The 13,881-nt window shown below is 38.8% G+C and overlaps 1 protein-coding gene across 14 annotated transcripts in view; it reads right to left on the bottom strand.

Moving 5' to 3' along the window:
• Nucleotides 1-13,881, bottom strand: part of PARD3 (par-3 family cell polarity regulator) — a 648,369-nt gene that overhangs the window by 169,571 nt on the left and 464,917 nt on the right. For all 14 annotated transcript variants that reach the window (XR_012157609.2, XM_073334436.2, XM_073334435.2 and 11 more), the window contains 2 exons: nt 10,935-11,162; nt 3,848-4,064 (listed from right to left, as the gene is read on the bottom strand). Coding sequence is in view for 13 of the 14 variants with exons in the window: in XM_073334436.2 (XP_073190537.1) it covers nt 3,848-4,064; nt 10,935-11,162 (445 nt within the window). In the remaining variant the exon portion in view is untranslated. The remainder of the gene's footprint in view (nt 1-3,847; nt 4,065-10,934; nt 11,163-13,881) is intronic.

Below are 13,881 nucleotides of genomic sequence, written 5' to 3' on the forward strand. Positions count from 1 at the left end.
GTCTCCTTTCCTGAGACTGAACAGTTGTCCCTGTCCACTTGCTAGGCCCAATCCTGCTACCATGAAAACCAATGGAAGCTTGGCCATCAACTCCCTTGGGAACAAGATGAGGCCCATAAATCATATTAAAGAACTCACCATGGCTTAAAAGGGTGTCACTCAGTTTGAGTTTGTACTATGCCACCTTTTAAACTGTGATGCCATTGTATTACAGAACCATGCTCAAGATCCTGCCTAGGGAATCACGTTGAGCTGGGTGTTAGTGTACCTGATCCTGGCTAACACAGCTCACCACCCTTATGGAAACTACATTCAATTTGATGCCCAGGGGAGAAGCATCAGTGCAATAAATGGGTCTTCTAAGTGGCTACATTTACTATGGTAAAACTGCATGGGTGATACTATGGCCATAACTTGTAACACAGGAGCTAAGAACAATCTCAATACTCACCGCTTTAAACTCCAAGGGCAAGGCAAACATAGCCTTCCTCACTTTCACAAATAAAAGCACACTGGACGCTAAGGAAAAAAATCCATATGCAATTTTCCTTTTTCAGTCCTCTCCCCAGAAAGAATTGCACAGAGCAGAAGCTAGTCACATTGCTAAATGTATACTGGAGGTACTTAGATACCTCGGTGATGAACTTGTGCAGAATAGAATAGCGTACAGTCTTCTGGGCATTCCTAATCGTGAAACATAAAAGCCAGCAAAACAATATCTGAATTTAGCAAAAATTATACTTCCAGCTTGTATACCAAGCCCCAAAAGCTGATTCTTCAATATTTTGCGTAAGTTACCGTGGCAACAAAGGCCAACTTTCTGCTGAACTCAGTTCCAAGTGTATATTAGTATCCTGTATTTAAATATGAGCTTTGGTGTAAAGGAATAATTTTGAACTGAATCACCTTTTCAGTTGAACAATTTACTTATACTATTCTCTTCCCCACCCCAAAATATGCATAACACAGAAATGCACACGTTAGAATGAGTGATCATTAGAATATCCAGGCCTGATCCTTCAAGCCCTCTGTGAACAGAACTCCTTTGAAATCAATGGGAACTCTACATCTGAAGGGGTTGTAGAATTGGACGCTTCATTTTTAATCCTGATAGAGTCACTCTGAGTTGTACCAAATTTCTTTCTTCTATTCCATAGAAGTGGCAAAATAATGTAAGTGTTTAAAAGGTTTATTTATTACTTCAAACTTGCGGTAAGGATCTTAAGGGGAATTTTTGGAAATAATGATTCTGTGCTGAAGAGGGAGAAAGGTAACCTCTAGTGGGAGTTTGCATCTTTCACTACAATTTTATGAAGATCCCAGTACCAAATCCTGAGATTTTAATTGAGGGGAAGCAGACTTATTTTTGTGCATTATGTAGGCGCCAGTTTATGAGCTGTCAGTTTGCATACAGGCAATAAAAAGCCCCTTGGCTAAATACAGACACTGAAATAAAGTGTCAGTTACAGTAACTCCATCCCGTAAGTGTTCTTGCCCATGCAACGTAATGAAGAAAGATTATCTTAAGATAAGTTAAGTGCATTGAAAGCAGCAAAAGAGGAAGGGAAGGAAAGAGATGGAGAAATGCTAAGAAAATAATAATAATTCTGTCAGGCACCAAAATATCTAACTATATTTTAATTATGGCTTAAATATTAAGTGTTATTGGTATCATGGTTTTCTATTTACCATATGTATGCTCTTTCACCAGTTACCAAACTATGAACTGCATCAGATGTGTAAAAATACAAGGCATGTGGCAGGCAGAAGTGGCAAATGTTACCTTACAAAATGCAACATATTCCATCACTCAGAAAATTATGGAGAATGTATTAACAAAGCAAATCTAAGCACTGCATGAGTATTAGAGATAATTACTTAAATGAACACTAAAACACAAAAGGATCATGATCCTTTTTGAAGAACCAAATTGCTGCTGTTTTCCAAATTAAAGACGTCCTTGTGAGGTGCTTAATGTATATGACACAGTCAAATTGATTTTATATTTAGTTGTTGATGTCATATAAAAATTTCTATCAGTAATACTTCCCTCTTCTACAGCAATTTCCATTTGGAGACCTCCAAGTGATGCAGAAACATAAAATCTTTATGAATCTCGATAAATTCTGCAAGTTACAACATGTGAAAGGACCCCTGAGCTCACATGGAACCCTACTACCTCAACGGTGCATGCAAGTGGTCTACCCTTATGTTTTGCCTAGCAAGATTGAGCCACTAGCCTTGCAGAATCCTAGTGAAGTGGGTACTTGTACCATCATTTTACTGAGGAGGCAACTCAAGAACAAAGCAAGAATGTAACTTTTTAGAAGTTGACCCATACCTTATAAAAATCCCTCATTTCAAGGGACATCACTCATTTTACTCCCTAAGTTATCTACATTCCACACAAGTCTGTTACTGAAAGTGATTTAACATCAGAAATAAAGAATCACAGAGCTGAGGCTGTAGAAAGAGTTACTGACACCAAAGAAACAAATCCTGCAGCATTTTAAGTTTCCTGCATGGACAATTTGTGTATCCCCCTCATTCTGAGCCTTTATTATACACTGTATACCAAACTTGGGCATTGGCAGATTGAGAGGTATGTGTTGTAGCACCGATTGATCTCAGCAGGAGTTGTGGATGCTTGGCACCTCTGAAAATCTGGCCCAAGGTCATAGATGAAGCCTGTGGCAAAGTTGAGGACAGAACTCAGATTGCTTGATTTCCCATTTCTCTTGCCTTGACTACAAAGCCTTACTTCCTCCTAAGATAAATACATGCAACTTCAAAACAACATGATCTTCTTATTTAGCTTTCATTAAAAAGACAAGCTAACTAATGCTGCAGTATAATTCAGAAACATAACAATTGTCAAGCTATACAGAGAACCTACCTTTAATGAATTCTTTACAGAATCAGAAATGTAACAGGTACTAAATTTTGACTGAGCTTAATCGAAGCTCTGTACCTTTTCATGGTGAATTATTATTAATGAACCATTAAAATGATACCAGTAACTCTACTTCTAATTAAATTTAAGTAATGAACTTTTGCACACATAAAAACAGACACTACCTTTGTCAAGGAACTTTATTTACCCTTGCTAGCTAGAAGAAAGATTTTGCTTACTTTCTCCCCTACCACTTATGGGAAAGACGTAGTTACTAAAACCAAACTTAAATCTGTTTCTCAGAATGTGATGAAATCTTTGGACAACTGTCATATCTAGATGGAGACAGCAGGTGGGATCCTCACCTCTGCTCTGGCACCTTTACAACAAGTAGAAGGACCAGAGTGGCATAAAGCAGCTCTTGAAGCTCGAATTCCAGTTGGGAGAGAATTCTCTCAGCATACAAACTAAAGTGGACCACCACCCTTGCTGTTTTCCAAGGATCCGCTTGCACGCCCTGGCATAGGCAGCATGCCTTCATGCTAGAGGCAGGGTGGGTGTGAAACACACAGCACTGTGGCCCATAGAGCAGCCTTAAACAGGCCCACAAGTTTCTCTTAAGTTATGATTGGGACCACTCCAGCTCCCGGAGCAGCACATGATGAGGTCACAAAGGTGGCTTAATGCTGCCTTAGCTGTCCTTCCCTCAGACTGCAAATTCTTCACTGCCCCCTGGGGAACCTTAGTACAGAATCACAGGAGTTCACAATATGGTGCTTTAAAGGTATGTTCAAATTCTTGGTATTTTGGAGCTTGTAGTGAAATATATATTTGCAGAGGGGCTAGCACAAAGGGGCCTTGTTCCCAACTGGGGCCTTTGAGCATTAGTAGAATACAAAAAATGAAGCTCCATTTTGTTATACATTCTCATAATCTTGTGTGCATAGCACCTACCTGAACATGTCTCCTAAGCCTTTGAGCATTCCTTTCTTGGCCTTAATTTTATCCTTTTCTTTATCGCGGTCTTTCTTCTTGTCCTTTCCAGCCTTTTTTCTGTCACCTTTATCTTGGCTTCCATTCATCTGTCTCTCCAGTGAGTGGGATGGCTGGTCACTTGCTGTGGACACAGATTCTCTGCCTGATCTTGAACTCTCCTCTGTGTCTTCCTCCACTGAAAGAGTAAGAAAAAAATATTGGCGGGAGAGGAACGAACAAATTGTCATAAACATACAGCTAAGGGTAGCATAAAATCCCCCTTTTACCTGTAAAGGGTTAATCAGTTCCATTAACCTAGTTGGCAGCTGACCAGAAGGACCAATGGGGAAAGAATATACTTTCAAATCTGGTGGGGGGAGGTTTTTGTTTGGGTTTTTGTTGTTCTCTCCAGAGACAAAGAGAGAGACCAAGCAAGTAATCCAGCTCCTACTGAATGACACATCTAAAATTACAGAAATAGTAAGTAATAGCAAGGAAATGCGTTAGAGTATCTTTTGTTTTAGCTTGTGAATTTTCCCTATGCTAAGAGGAAGGTTTATTCCTGTTTTTTTGTAACTTTAAAATTTTGCCTAGAGGGGAATCCTTTGTGTTTTAAATCTTATTACCCTGTAAAATTAACTTCATCCTGATTTTACAGAGGTGTTTCTTTTACTTTTTTTTCTTTATAATAAAAGTTCTGTTTTTAAGAATCTGACTGGCGTTTTTAGTATCCTAAAAACCCAAGGGTCTGGTCTGTGCTCACCTTGTTTACTCTCAAGCCTCCCCAGGAAAGGGGGTGAAGGGGCTTGGGGGGATATTTTGGGGAAACAGGAACTCCAAATGGTCCTTTTCCTAAATCTCTGTCTAACTCACTTGGTGGTGGCAATGATACTGTTCCAGGGACAAGGAAGAATTTGTGCCTTTGGGAAGTTTTTAAGCTAAGCCGGTAGAAATAAGCTTAGGGGGTCTTTCATGCGGGTCCCCACATCTGTGCCCTAGAGTTCAGAGTGGGGAGGGAACCCTGAGACAAACAAAAGAGGTTTTTCAGCATATTGTGGAATATGTTTTGGAGCAAGATGTGCATAACAATTAAGTAACCATATGACATTATGTTGTTAACCCTTGATTGCTCATTCTGTGAGTTCCACATCTATGCTCCTCATGTCTATTTTTACCCTGTAACTTCTACAGGGAAGGGAATGAGTGTGTATATTCTGTGAGGCACACAGAACATTGTGGAATAACAGTAGTGACCAATAAACAGGGTTAGCCAATCGTGCTGCTAACTGGCTACTTGTGTTGGTGCTTAGATTCTATAGTGAGGAGAGCTTTAGATATGCTTAAGATAAAGAGTGAGATCAGTAAAAAGAAAAGGAGTACTTGTGGCACCTTAGAGACTAATCAATTTATTTGAGCATGAGCTTTCGTGAGCTACAGCTCACTTCATCGGATGCATACCGTGGAAACTGCAACAGACTTTATATACACACAGAGATCATAAAACAATACCTCCTCCCACCCCACTGTCCTGCTGGTAATAGCTTATCTAAAGTGATCATCAAGTTGGGCCATTTCCAGCACAAATCCAGGTTTTCTCACCCTCCACCCCCCCACACACAAACTCACTCTCCTGCTGGTAATAGCCCATCCGAAGTGACAACATAGTTAATAAATTTTAAATAAAACTCCTAAAAATATACAAGTTGTTTATATTACATTAATTTGTAATACACCACATGGCCTGCTACCCTTAATTGCTCACTTCAAACCCTTTATGCATAACAATCTAACTCCCAAATGCCTACCATCTGAAGTGGCAGTCTCCAACATTTCTTCTGTTTCCCAGTTTGTCCCACAGCTTCCTTTCCCTGACTTGAAGAGCTCTGTGTAGCTCAAAAGCTTGTACCTTCCACCAACAGAAGTTGGCTCAAGAAAAGTATTTTATCTGCCTTGTCTCTCTCATATCCTGGGACTGACATGACTACAACACTGCAAAAAACATCATTTAGGAGAGTTGACCTTTAATACAAGCCTTTAACCATTTTTCTTCAGCAACAAAATACCACCATGAATTTGATGAAATAACTCAACTCCTTTAGCAGTTTATTTTTAAAAAGTTACAGTTTTACTGCTCAAAGAAGTTCCATTGGTTGAGGCAAAGACTCTAGAGGTGCAGGTTATGTAATCTGGAACAAATAAGACCTTCTAAGTGTATATTATGAACTGTTTCAAGCCTGGACCCACAGAGAGACTATATATAATTTGGAACACATATTCCAGAAAGCCTGAAGAGAATAGTGACAAAAAATATATAGTAGTAGCCATATTTCTAAATGATTCTCCACTCTAAAACTGGAAAAGCTTCCAGTGGGTCAGTGAAAATGTAACTCACAAAGTCACAGACACATTTTTTGGCTCACCATCATCAGCTGCTGAACTGTCTGAGACTTGCCTGAGCAGTTTGTTGTTCTTCTGTAGGACCACAATTGATGGATTTAGCCAGCTGACTCAAGCAATACTTGTTCACTACGCATTCTAGATCTCCGAGAATACCCCATCAACCCACCAGCCTTTGACAAATATATTCTGAAAGCAATATTTCAGGCCAGGCAAATGTGGGTAGAGACATTTATGTCTAAGCCACAATGGTTATAATTTTGAATCCCAAACAACTGAACACAGGTGAAAGATCTACCTGCCTCATGCCATTAGCTCGTCTGTTGGGGACGCCTGGAGTAAAACAGCTAATCTACACTACAGCAGCTACAGCAACACAGCTACGGCGCTGCAGCTGTGCCTCTATAGTCCTGTAGCATAGATGCATGTTAAATGGACAGAAGGGGGTTTTTCCATTGATGTAGGTAATCTACCTCTCTGAGAGGCAGTATCTAGGTCAATGAAAGAATTCTTCCCTCAACCTAGCCGCATCTACAGGTTGAGTTCACTACATTGCACGTGGTATGAAATTTTTCACTGCCCTGAGTAATGTAACTAGGTTGACTTAAGTTTTAGGGGTTGGCCAGGCCTGACAAATCTTCCATTGCAGGTGCACTTCCAATATTCTGGCAATTGTAACTGAGAAGATAAGACTGAAACCTTCTGAAATATGTCCACATAGTATTAGTGCTTTTGAGGTCACTGTGCTTACTACCAGAACTGGAACATAGGGATGTATTTAATGATTATTAAAAGTTTAAATCTGGACACAGAAGACCACATTTAAAAACAGTCTCTAATTTTGTGCAATCCAGTTAGCACCTAGAATCCGTTGCTGGTGCAAACAACATTTAGACATTTAACTATCTGATAGTGCCTGAAAATGAACACAAGCAGTACAAAATAAATGAAAAATCTGGTACACACTTAAGTCATACATTTATTTGCTTTACTTCACTAGGATTTTAAAGATGAATGGATTCTGACCTATGGATGTTCATATTCAAAATAATCACACACTAAATTAATCCTAAAAATGTATCAAGGGTACTGTATTATGCTGAGTTGCTAAACAACTTGTCATAACAATGAATCTCCCTTTACTATTTATTTTGCGTATTCTATACAGATAATATTGCTTCCTTTCCATTGCTGGTTTTGCAATAAATATTTTTCTATCAAGCTTCCACAGTACTTTGTCTGCAATTAACTTCTTAGTCTGCACCATAGCCTCTTCTACATAATGAACTAGGATGCATTTTCCCCCATGACACACTAGAATAAGCAGATTTCCAGGCTTTTAAAAAGACATGACATGAAGAAAGTTGTTTCCCTTTTGTGCAGCACAGTGATTCTACAATTAAGATATACCTAATTACTAGTGTTTAGAACAGATGCAAATGTTGTCCAATTAAAATTCAAGTCCATGCTACAAATGAAACATCTGATTTTTGTTATGTTGCAGTAATGATGTTAGGTGGCTGGAAAATATACAAGAGATTTTTTTCCCCATTTAGGCCACTGAAGGCAAAAATTAACTTGGGATATGCTTCAAGTATCAATTCAAGCTGAAGACCAAAGTCATCCTTCACAAACCACACTTGTATTAAAGAGAACTACAAAAGGTATTGTGAAGCTATTCCCCTATTTAGGCCATAAAATTGAAAAGATGCACATGAGAAATTGAAGCTATTTAATCTGAAGCTGTTTCATAAATGAACTCCTAGACTGCTTATTGTGATATTTAATACGACTGTAGGTTCTAGCAATTAAGACTCACAAAGATTAGAAAGCTTTGCCAATTTCTCCAGATTCAAATGGCTTGTTCTCAGACAACACACCAGAGATAGAAATTTTGCTTCTAGTCAGCTATTCCAAGTATTAAAAAACAAGCACAATGATTCTTATAATCTAAACACTCACAACATTCCATTATTATTATCTGATTATAGCCATTACAATCCATAAGTATCCTCCTTAAAACTCTTAAAATGTTTTCACAGAATCGAACATTTCCAGATGGTATTCATACTATTTTTAACAGTTTGAATAACGTATTGTTTCAGGGAGAGCAATTATATTTAGAAGGCGGGTCAGTCCTTTATCACATACAGTATCTCCATATTTTTACAGCTCTTTCATGAGATGATCAAATGTTAAAGAGTCCTTCATAAATGCAATTCAGAGCTATTGTTTTGCCAACACAAAGGACTGGAAGGAAGAAACATTCCTACTTCCAAAACATTTGGAAAAGAAAGGAAAAATTTCAAGCAAGACAAATACATACAACCTCAGGGGCAACAGCAAATTGACCACCAATATCTTGAATGGATTTTAGGAGACAAAGCAGCATTTTTAATTCTAAGCAATTATAAAATACTTAAATATGATTAAAAAACTAGTTATTTGAGTACCTGATTGCTAAATGGACCTATATCTATTCAGGACTGTCCAAACTTTGCCCAACTGAAGAGATCGTTTGGCAACATCCGTGGAACCTGAGGCCATAGACAATTTGCATGAAATGGAGCAGATTGCTGATACTCTCTGCTTTAACACATATGCACAGCCCTCGAGACAAAGGTCCCAGTAAATGACATTGCTTCCACTCTGTTCTAAGTGTAGTATGGCTTTCTAGGATTTGTAGATTTCACTGGCCACACCACTATTGTGAATATAAGGGAAGCCAAAGGCTGCACAGTACAACTCCATGGTTTGAACTCACTATCCTGCCATGGTACTACCAGTTTCTGCATCACTTATGAATACACAATATTTGTAACACAGGTGAAGCTCTACCAATCTGGTTTGTTTTACACGGCACTAAGAACCAAAAGGATAAGAGTATGTCCAGTCCTGTATAGGTACCCAAGGGGTAGAGGTGGCTTAAGGTGCCTCTCCTTATTGAGTCATTTTGTATGGATTGGGCCCAATGCTACATGAACATGAGAACACCCCAGATCTGTCAGTGCAAAACTCCTCAGATTGGGCAGGAAGAGGTTGGGGACATAGCCTTGCCTCTTCTCCACATCAGCCAGCAGCCCTGACCTTGTACAGGGTGAGTTTGTGGGAGGGAAGCATCCACTGCACCCTTCCAAAAGGTATACCAGTGGCCATGCATTTTCATACCGCCCCTAATGAAGGCAAGGGAACTGGCTCAAAATGTCTTCCAATAAATTGGCATGTTTATAGTCACTTAGAAAGTGTTCAGTGATAACCCGTTTGTTATGCCCTTTTTTAGATTCCCTTTTCGGTCAAATGAGGTTAAACCATTTGAAACTAATTCCCACTGAGCATGGGGTATCTGATGTCTGACAACAGGAAATCACTGTCAGTTGGCTCGCAGAAAACAAAGCCATTTAGAAAAACATGGTCTCATGTCCCAAAAGACCTTAGGCATGTACTTTGGAAGAATGATCAAGATCATTTTACACATTCTCTCATTCTTACTCAACCATTGGTTAACAGTAGATTGATAGCTACAGCACAAGACTGGCACTTAGCCTCATTGCTGCATGCAATTGCTAGACATGGTGGGGAGGGGATGTAGAATTAATTCTATCTGTAACTATTCTGAGGAATATGGACTCTGACAAAATGACCTCACTTTAAGTCATAGAATATTGTTAGGAACAGAGTAAGGAAAATGAGTGATCTTGTACAGAGTATAACTGCAGGACCAAATTATTTAATTAAGCATAGACTTTCTCAAACTGAAAACAAATAAAAAAAAAAATAAGGGCAGAGGGTGAAAGTTCACTTTCCAAATCCTTTTCATTAGTATTTGGCCTAACGATTACATTGTTTCATTCTTCTCTAAACCTTCTTCATTCATAAACTTCTTCTAAACAGAATCAGGGTGATTTAAAAAAATCTTCTGAAGGGTGACAAGTGAAAATAGTACAACAACAAGATTAAAATTTCAATAATTTGAATACAACCCCCATTAGGATAATTTACCATTCATACTACTGTATTTGCATTCAGCATGGACTGTCATTTTACCAGCCCATTCTTACATAGTTCAATAATGATAAGGTTAGCTTTGAAGAGGTTCTTTTATGTTAATGACACATTCTCCACATGTTGGGTCACACTTGGGGTTAAAGAACTGGAAATGTAAATTAATGCCCATTAGGGTGGGTAATAGCTGATCATTAACTTCAGAATTTTATTATATCTGCCAGCCTTACTCATTCTAATTAAAGAACAGTGGTAATTTTTTTTCCCCAACACATCATTAATGTACTCTTCCATACTGACATTTTTCAACTTGACATCAACTTTTTTCTTTTTGGTTAAACTTTTTAATTAAACAAGTTCAAATATAGTCTTATCGAAACTTTTCATACTAAATAATTAAAACAAACATGCTCATTTCAATCTCATTTTCTTGCTCTAGAAAGAAAAGTAACTTCAGAATGTTACAATCTGTGAATACATATGCAGGACACAAGCACTTATAATCTAACAATCCAGAGACATCTAAATGATACTTTATTTTAAAAGACTTAATATTACATTTTGTTTTTTTATTTGACCTCTTTTATAGTTATGAATCTGTTTTTAATCCTTCAAAGAAAATTAAACAACAATAATGTTCTAACATACAGCAAAACAAGATACTTACAGGTTTCCATGCCTTCATCGTCATCATCTGCAACAGGTTTATCGTATGATTTGTCAATTGCAGCTCTGAAGCTCTCATTGCAACCTCGTCCTCGTATTATCCGTGGGCGTGGACGATGGAAGGGAATGTCACCATTCAAAGTCACCTCAGCAACAGCTGTCTGTAGACTTTCTAATGAGCTGGATTTCTTCAGACCTAATGAAGGACCCACATCTCTTGTTGGGGAACCTTAGTGGTTAAAAAAAATATTAATTAGGGGATATTAGGGAATTCGTCTGTGTGGAATATACTTAACATTATTCACATCATCTCTGTAATCTGTAGGGATTTCTGTGCAGACTTGTTGGTTTGAACAATGAATGAGTACGTCATGTCTCAGTCAATGACATCTTACGTTTTCAGTGTAACATCGAGAGAAAATATCTTGCCTGTTAATTTCAAGTGACTTTTTCAACTGAATTTTAAAGAATTGCATCAAAACATTACAGTAGACTAATTTTATAATGAAATGCATCTGAATAATCTAAGTGGACCTGATGGGACAAGTTCACATATTCGTTGAAAAGATCTGAAGTAGGGATCCAATTACTCAGGGAATACTTGACATCACCTGAAAAAGATCTGCAATTCTGGGACATACAAGTTTGAGGGTAGTGGTGGGACTCAGAACCACCTGAGACCATGTCCTATGAGTTAAACTTGAATCTTTTTAAAGGTGCAGATAAGAAATGAATTATAGGATAAAGGACTTTCTTTCCCACCTCTCTTCCCAGATTTCCTCCCTATGCTTGTGGACCAGACGCCTGACCTTTTATAATGAGGCAACTACACCTGTGATCCAAATCATCTCACTTCTCACAAGGTGGCACCATAATGTTCAAAATAGTAGCCAGGCTGGAAGAGCTGGCACTGAGACTTTTACCAAAGGAAACAGGGATAGGAAGAGGGACAGGAACAAATTTTGCCAGAAGTTCAGAAGCTCCATCAGGAATATGTGGTAGTTTGGTCTACATGGACAGAAGTGCAGGGGAAGAGGGGAGAAATAATGAAACAGAATGGGAGGCCATCTGTGGTTAGTAGGGTTTGCTGTTATGGGTAGATTAATAGATGTCTTGGGTCAGTCTCTAGTTTTATTATTTGAAGGTGGTGATGAAATAACAGTAAAAACCTCAAACGGCTTGACTGATAGCTCATGCATGGGGGTTCACAGAATCATCGTATCTACATATGGAAGGCCTACTGTACATTTATTGGTGTTCTGGCCAGCATACCTTTAAAGGTGCCATGTGATCACACTTCCAGTGCTTTGTTTGGGAGACCACTAAACAGGTTAATAGCTCTTATCATCAGAAGATTTTCCTTAACTTTTCTTAGGTCCTCATACGAACTGCGAGGAAGTCCTCATTTTATGACATTAAATAATTCCACTTCCTCACTGGTGTTCACACTCTTCAAATTTTTTCAACTATTATCATATCCTGACTTAGTGGTCGCTTTGCCAGGCTATATGTACATAACTTTTTTTCAACTTCATAAATAAAACAATGTAGTCCTCCACCTACCAACCCATTTCACTGGTTTTCCCTGATCTCTCTCTCATTTTTTATTATCTTTCTGGTAATAAGATGTGTGTAACTGAATACACTATTCTAATAATAATAATAAAATACCTAGCTTTTATACAGAGCTTTTTCTTAGCTGATCTCAAAGTGCTTTAACAAAGGAGATCAGTAACTCCATTTTACAGAATGAGATAATGAGACACAGAGGAACAAAGTGACTTGCCCTCTGTCATTCAGCTGGTCAGTGAAGAGCCAGGAATAGAACAGAGCTCTCCCGAGTCCCCATCCAGTGCTCTATCCACTTTTCCTCCCACAAGCATGTATTATTCATACCAGAGCCATGAAGAATGATATTGTTATAACGTGTTTTATTAGAAAGGTGCCCAGTCGGCCCCAATCTGGATTTGGGCCCCATTGTGCTAGGTATCATTCAAAGAAAAGTAGACAACAGTCCAACCCATCTTCCTAGGACTATTATATGAACGTAAATGTCTTAAATTTGAACTAAATATATTTAAATCCAAACCAGAAATTGTAAAACCCCTGACCCCAAGCATACACTTACGCAGCATTTCCCAACCAGTCTACCCTGGGGGTGTGCAAATGACTGGGGGTGCAGAACAGTGGCAATGCAAAATTGCCCCATACTACTCACTAGCATGGTAGAGTTGAAGAGGGGTGGCAGTTGGCTTCATTTTCCTAATGGGAGACTCAGCTCTCAAAAGTCTGAGAAATACTGAGCTAACCTGAACAGCCTGAAACCAAGTGAACTCAAACAGCAGCTGCCAAAGTGTTTTTTCCACAGCTGCATTCTTGACTGCATGAACTTGCTGAAAAATCACTTCTTCCCCATGGCTGTGCAAACCCTGCAGAGTTTGAGTCACATATGGGTCCACAAAAAAACACTGCAGTTTGGACCTCAGGTGTTGGGAACAAACAAGCCCCTATAGATTCACCTGGAAGTTTAAATTTGTTGAACTCCCACCTCCAAGAACCACCTTTCCTTTCACAGACAACTGATATTTTCGGAGGGTTAGGGTTATGGGGATAGTTGGGGGCATGGAACAGCTGTTGGGGTGAGCAAGGAAGGCCAGGTGGGAACAGGGAGTTCCATGTCTTCCCAGCTGTGCAAACAAACCTCACACCATGTTCGCCAAACATTTGTGAACATGGGCTGAAGTTTGATGTTAATATTCACACAGCTCTCACCTCTTTTCATCAGATAAATATTTCTGATCTAGTCATTAGCCTAAAAACTTTTACACAGATTACTTTCTTGCATTATGGGTATGTGCACATGTACACACCCACACACACTCTTCTGCTGGTGCTTGCAGTATAATAAACGTGATGAGCTGTTTACTGTTCAAGATTAAATTTTGTTA

This window comes from Lepidochelys kempii, chromosome 2, assembly GCF_965140285.1.
Source record: "Lepidochelys kempii isolate rLepKem1 chromosome 2, rLepKem1.hap1, whole genome shotgun sequence".
Classification (NCBI taxonomy): Eukaryota; Metazoa; Chordata; order Testudines; family Cheloniidae; genus Lepidochelys; species Lepidochelys kempii.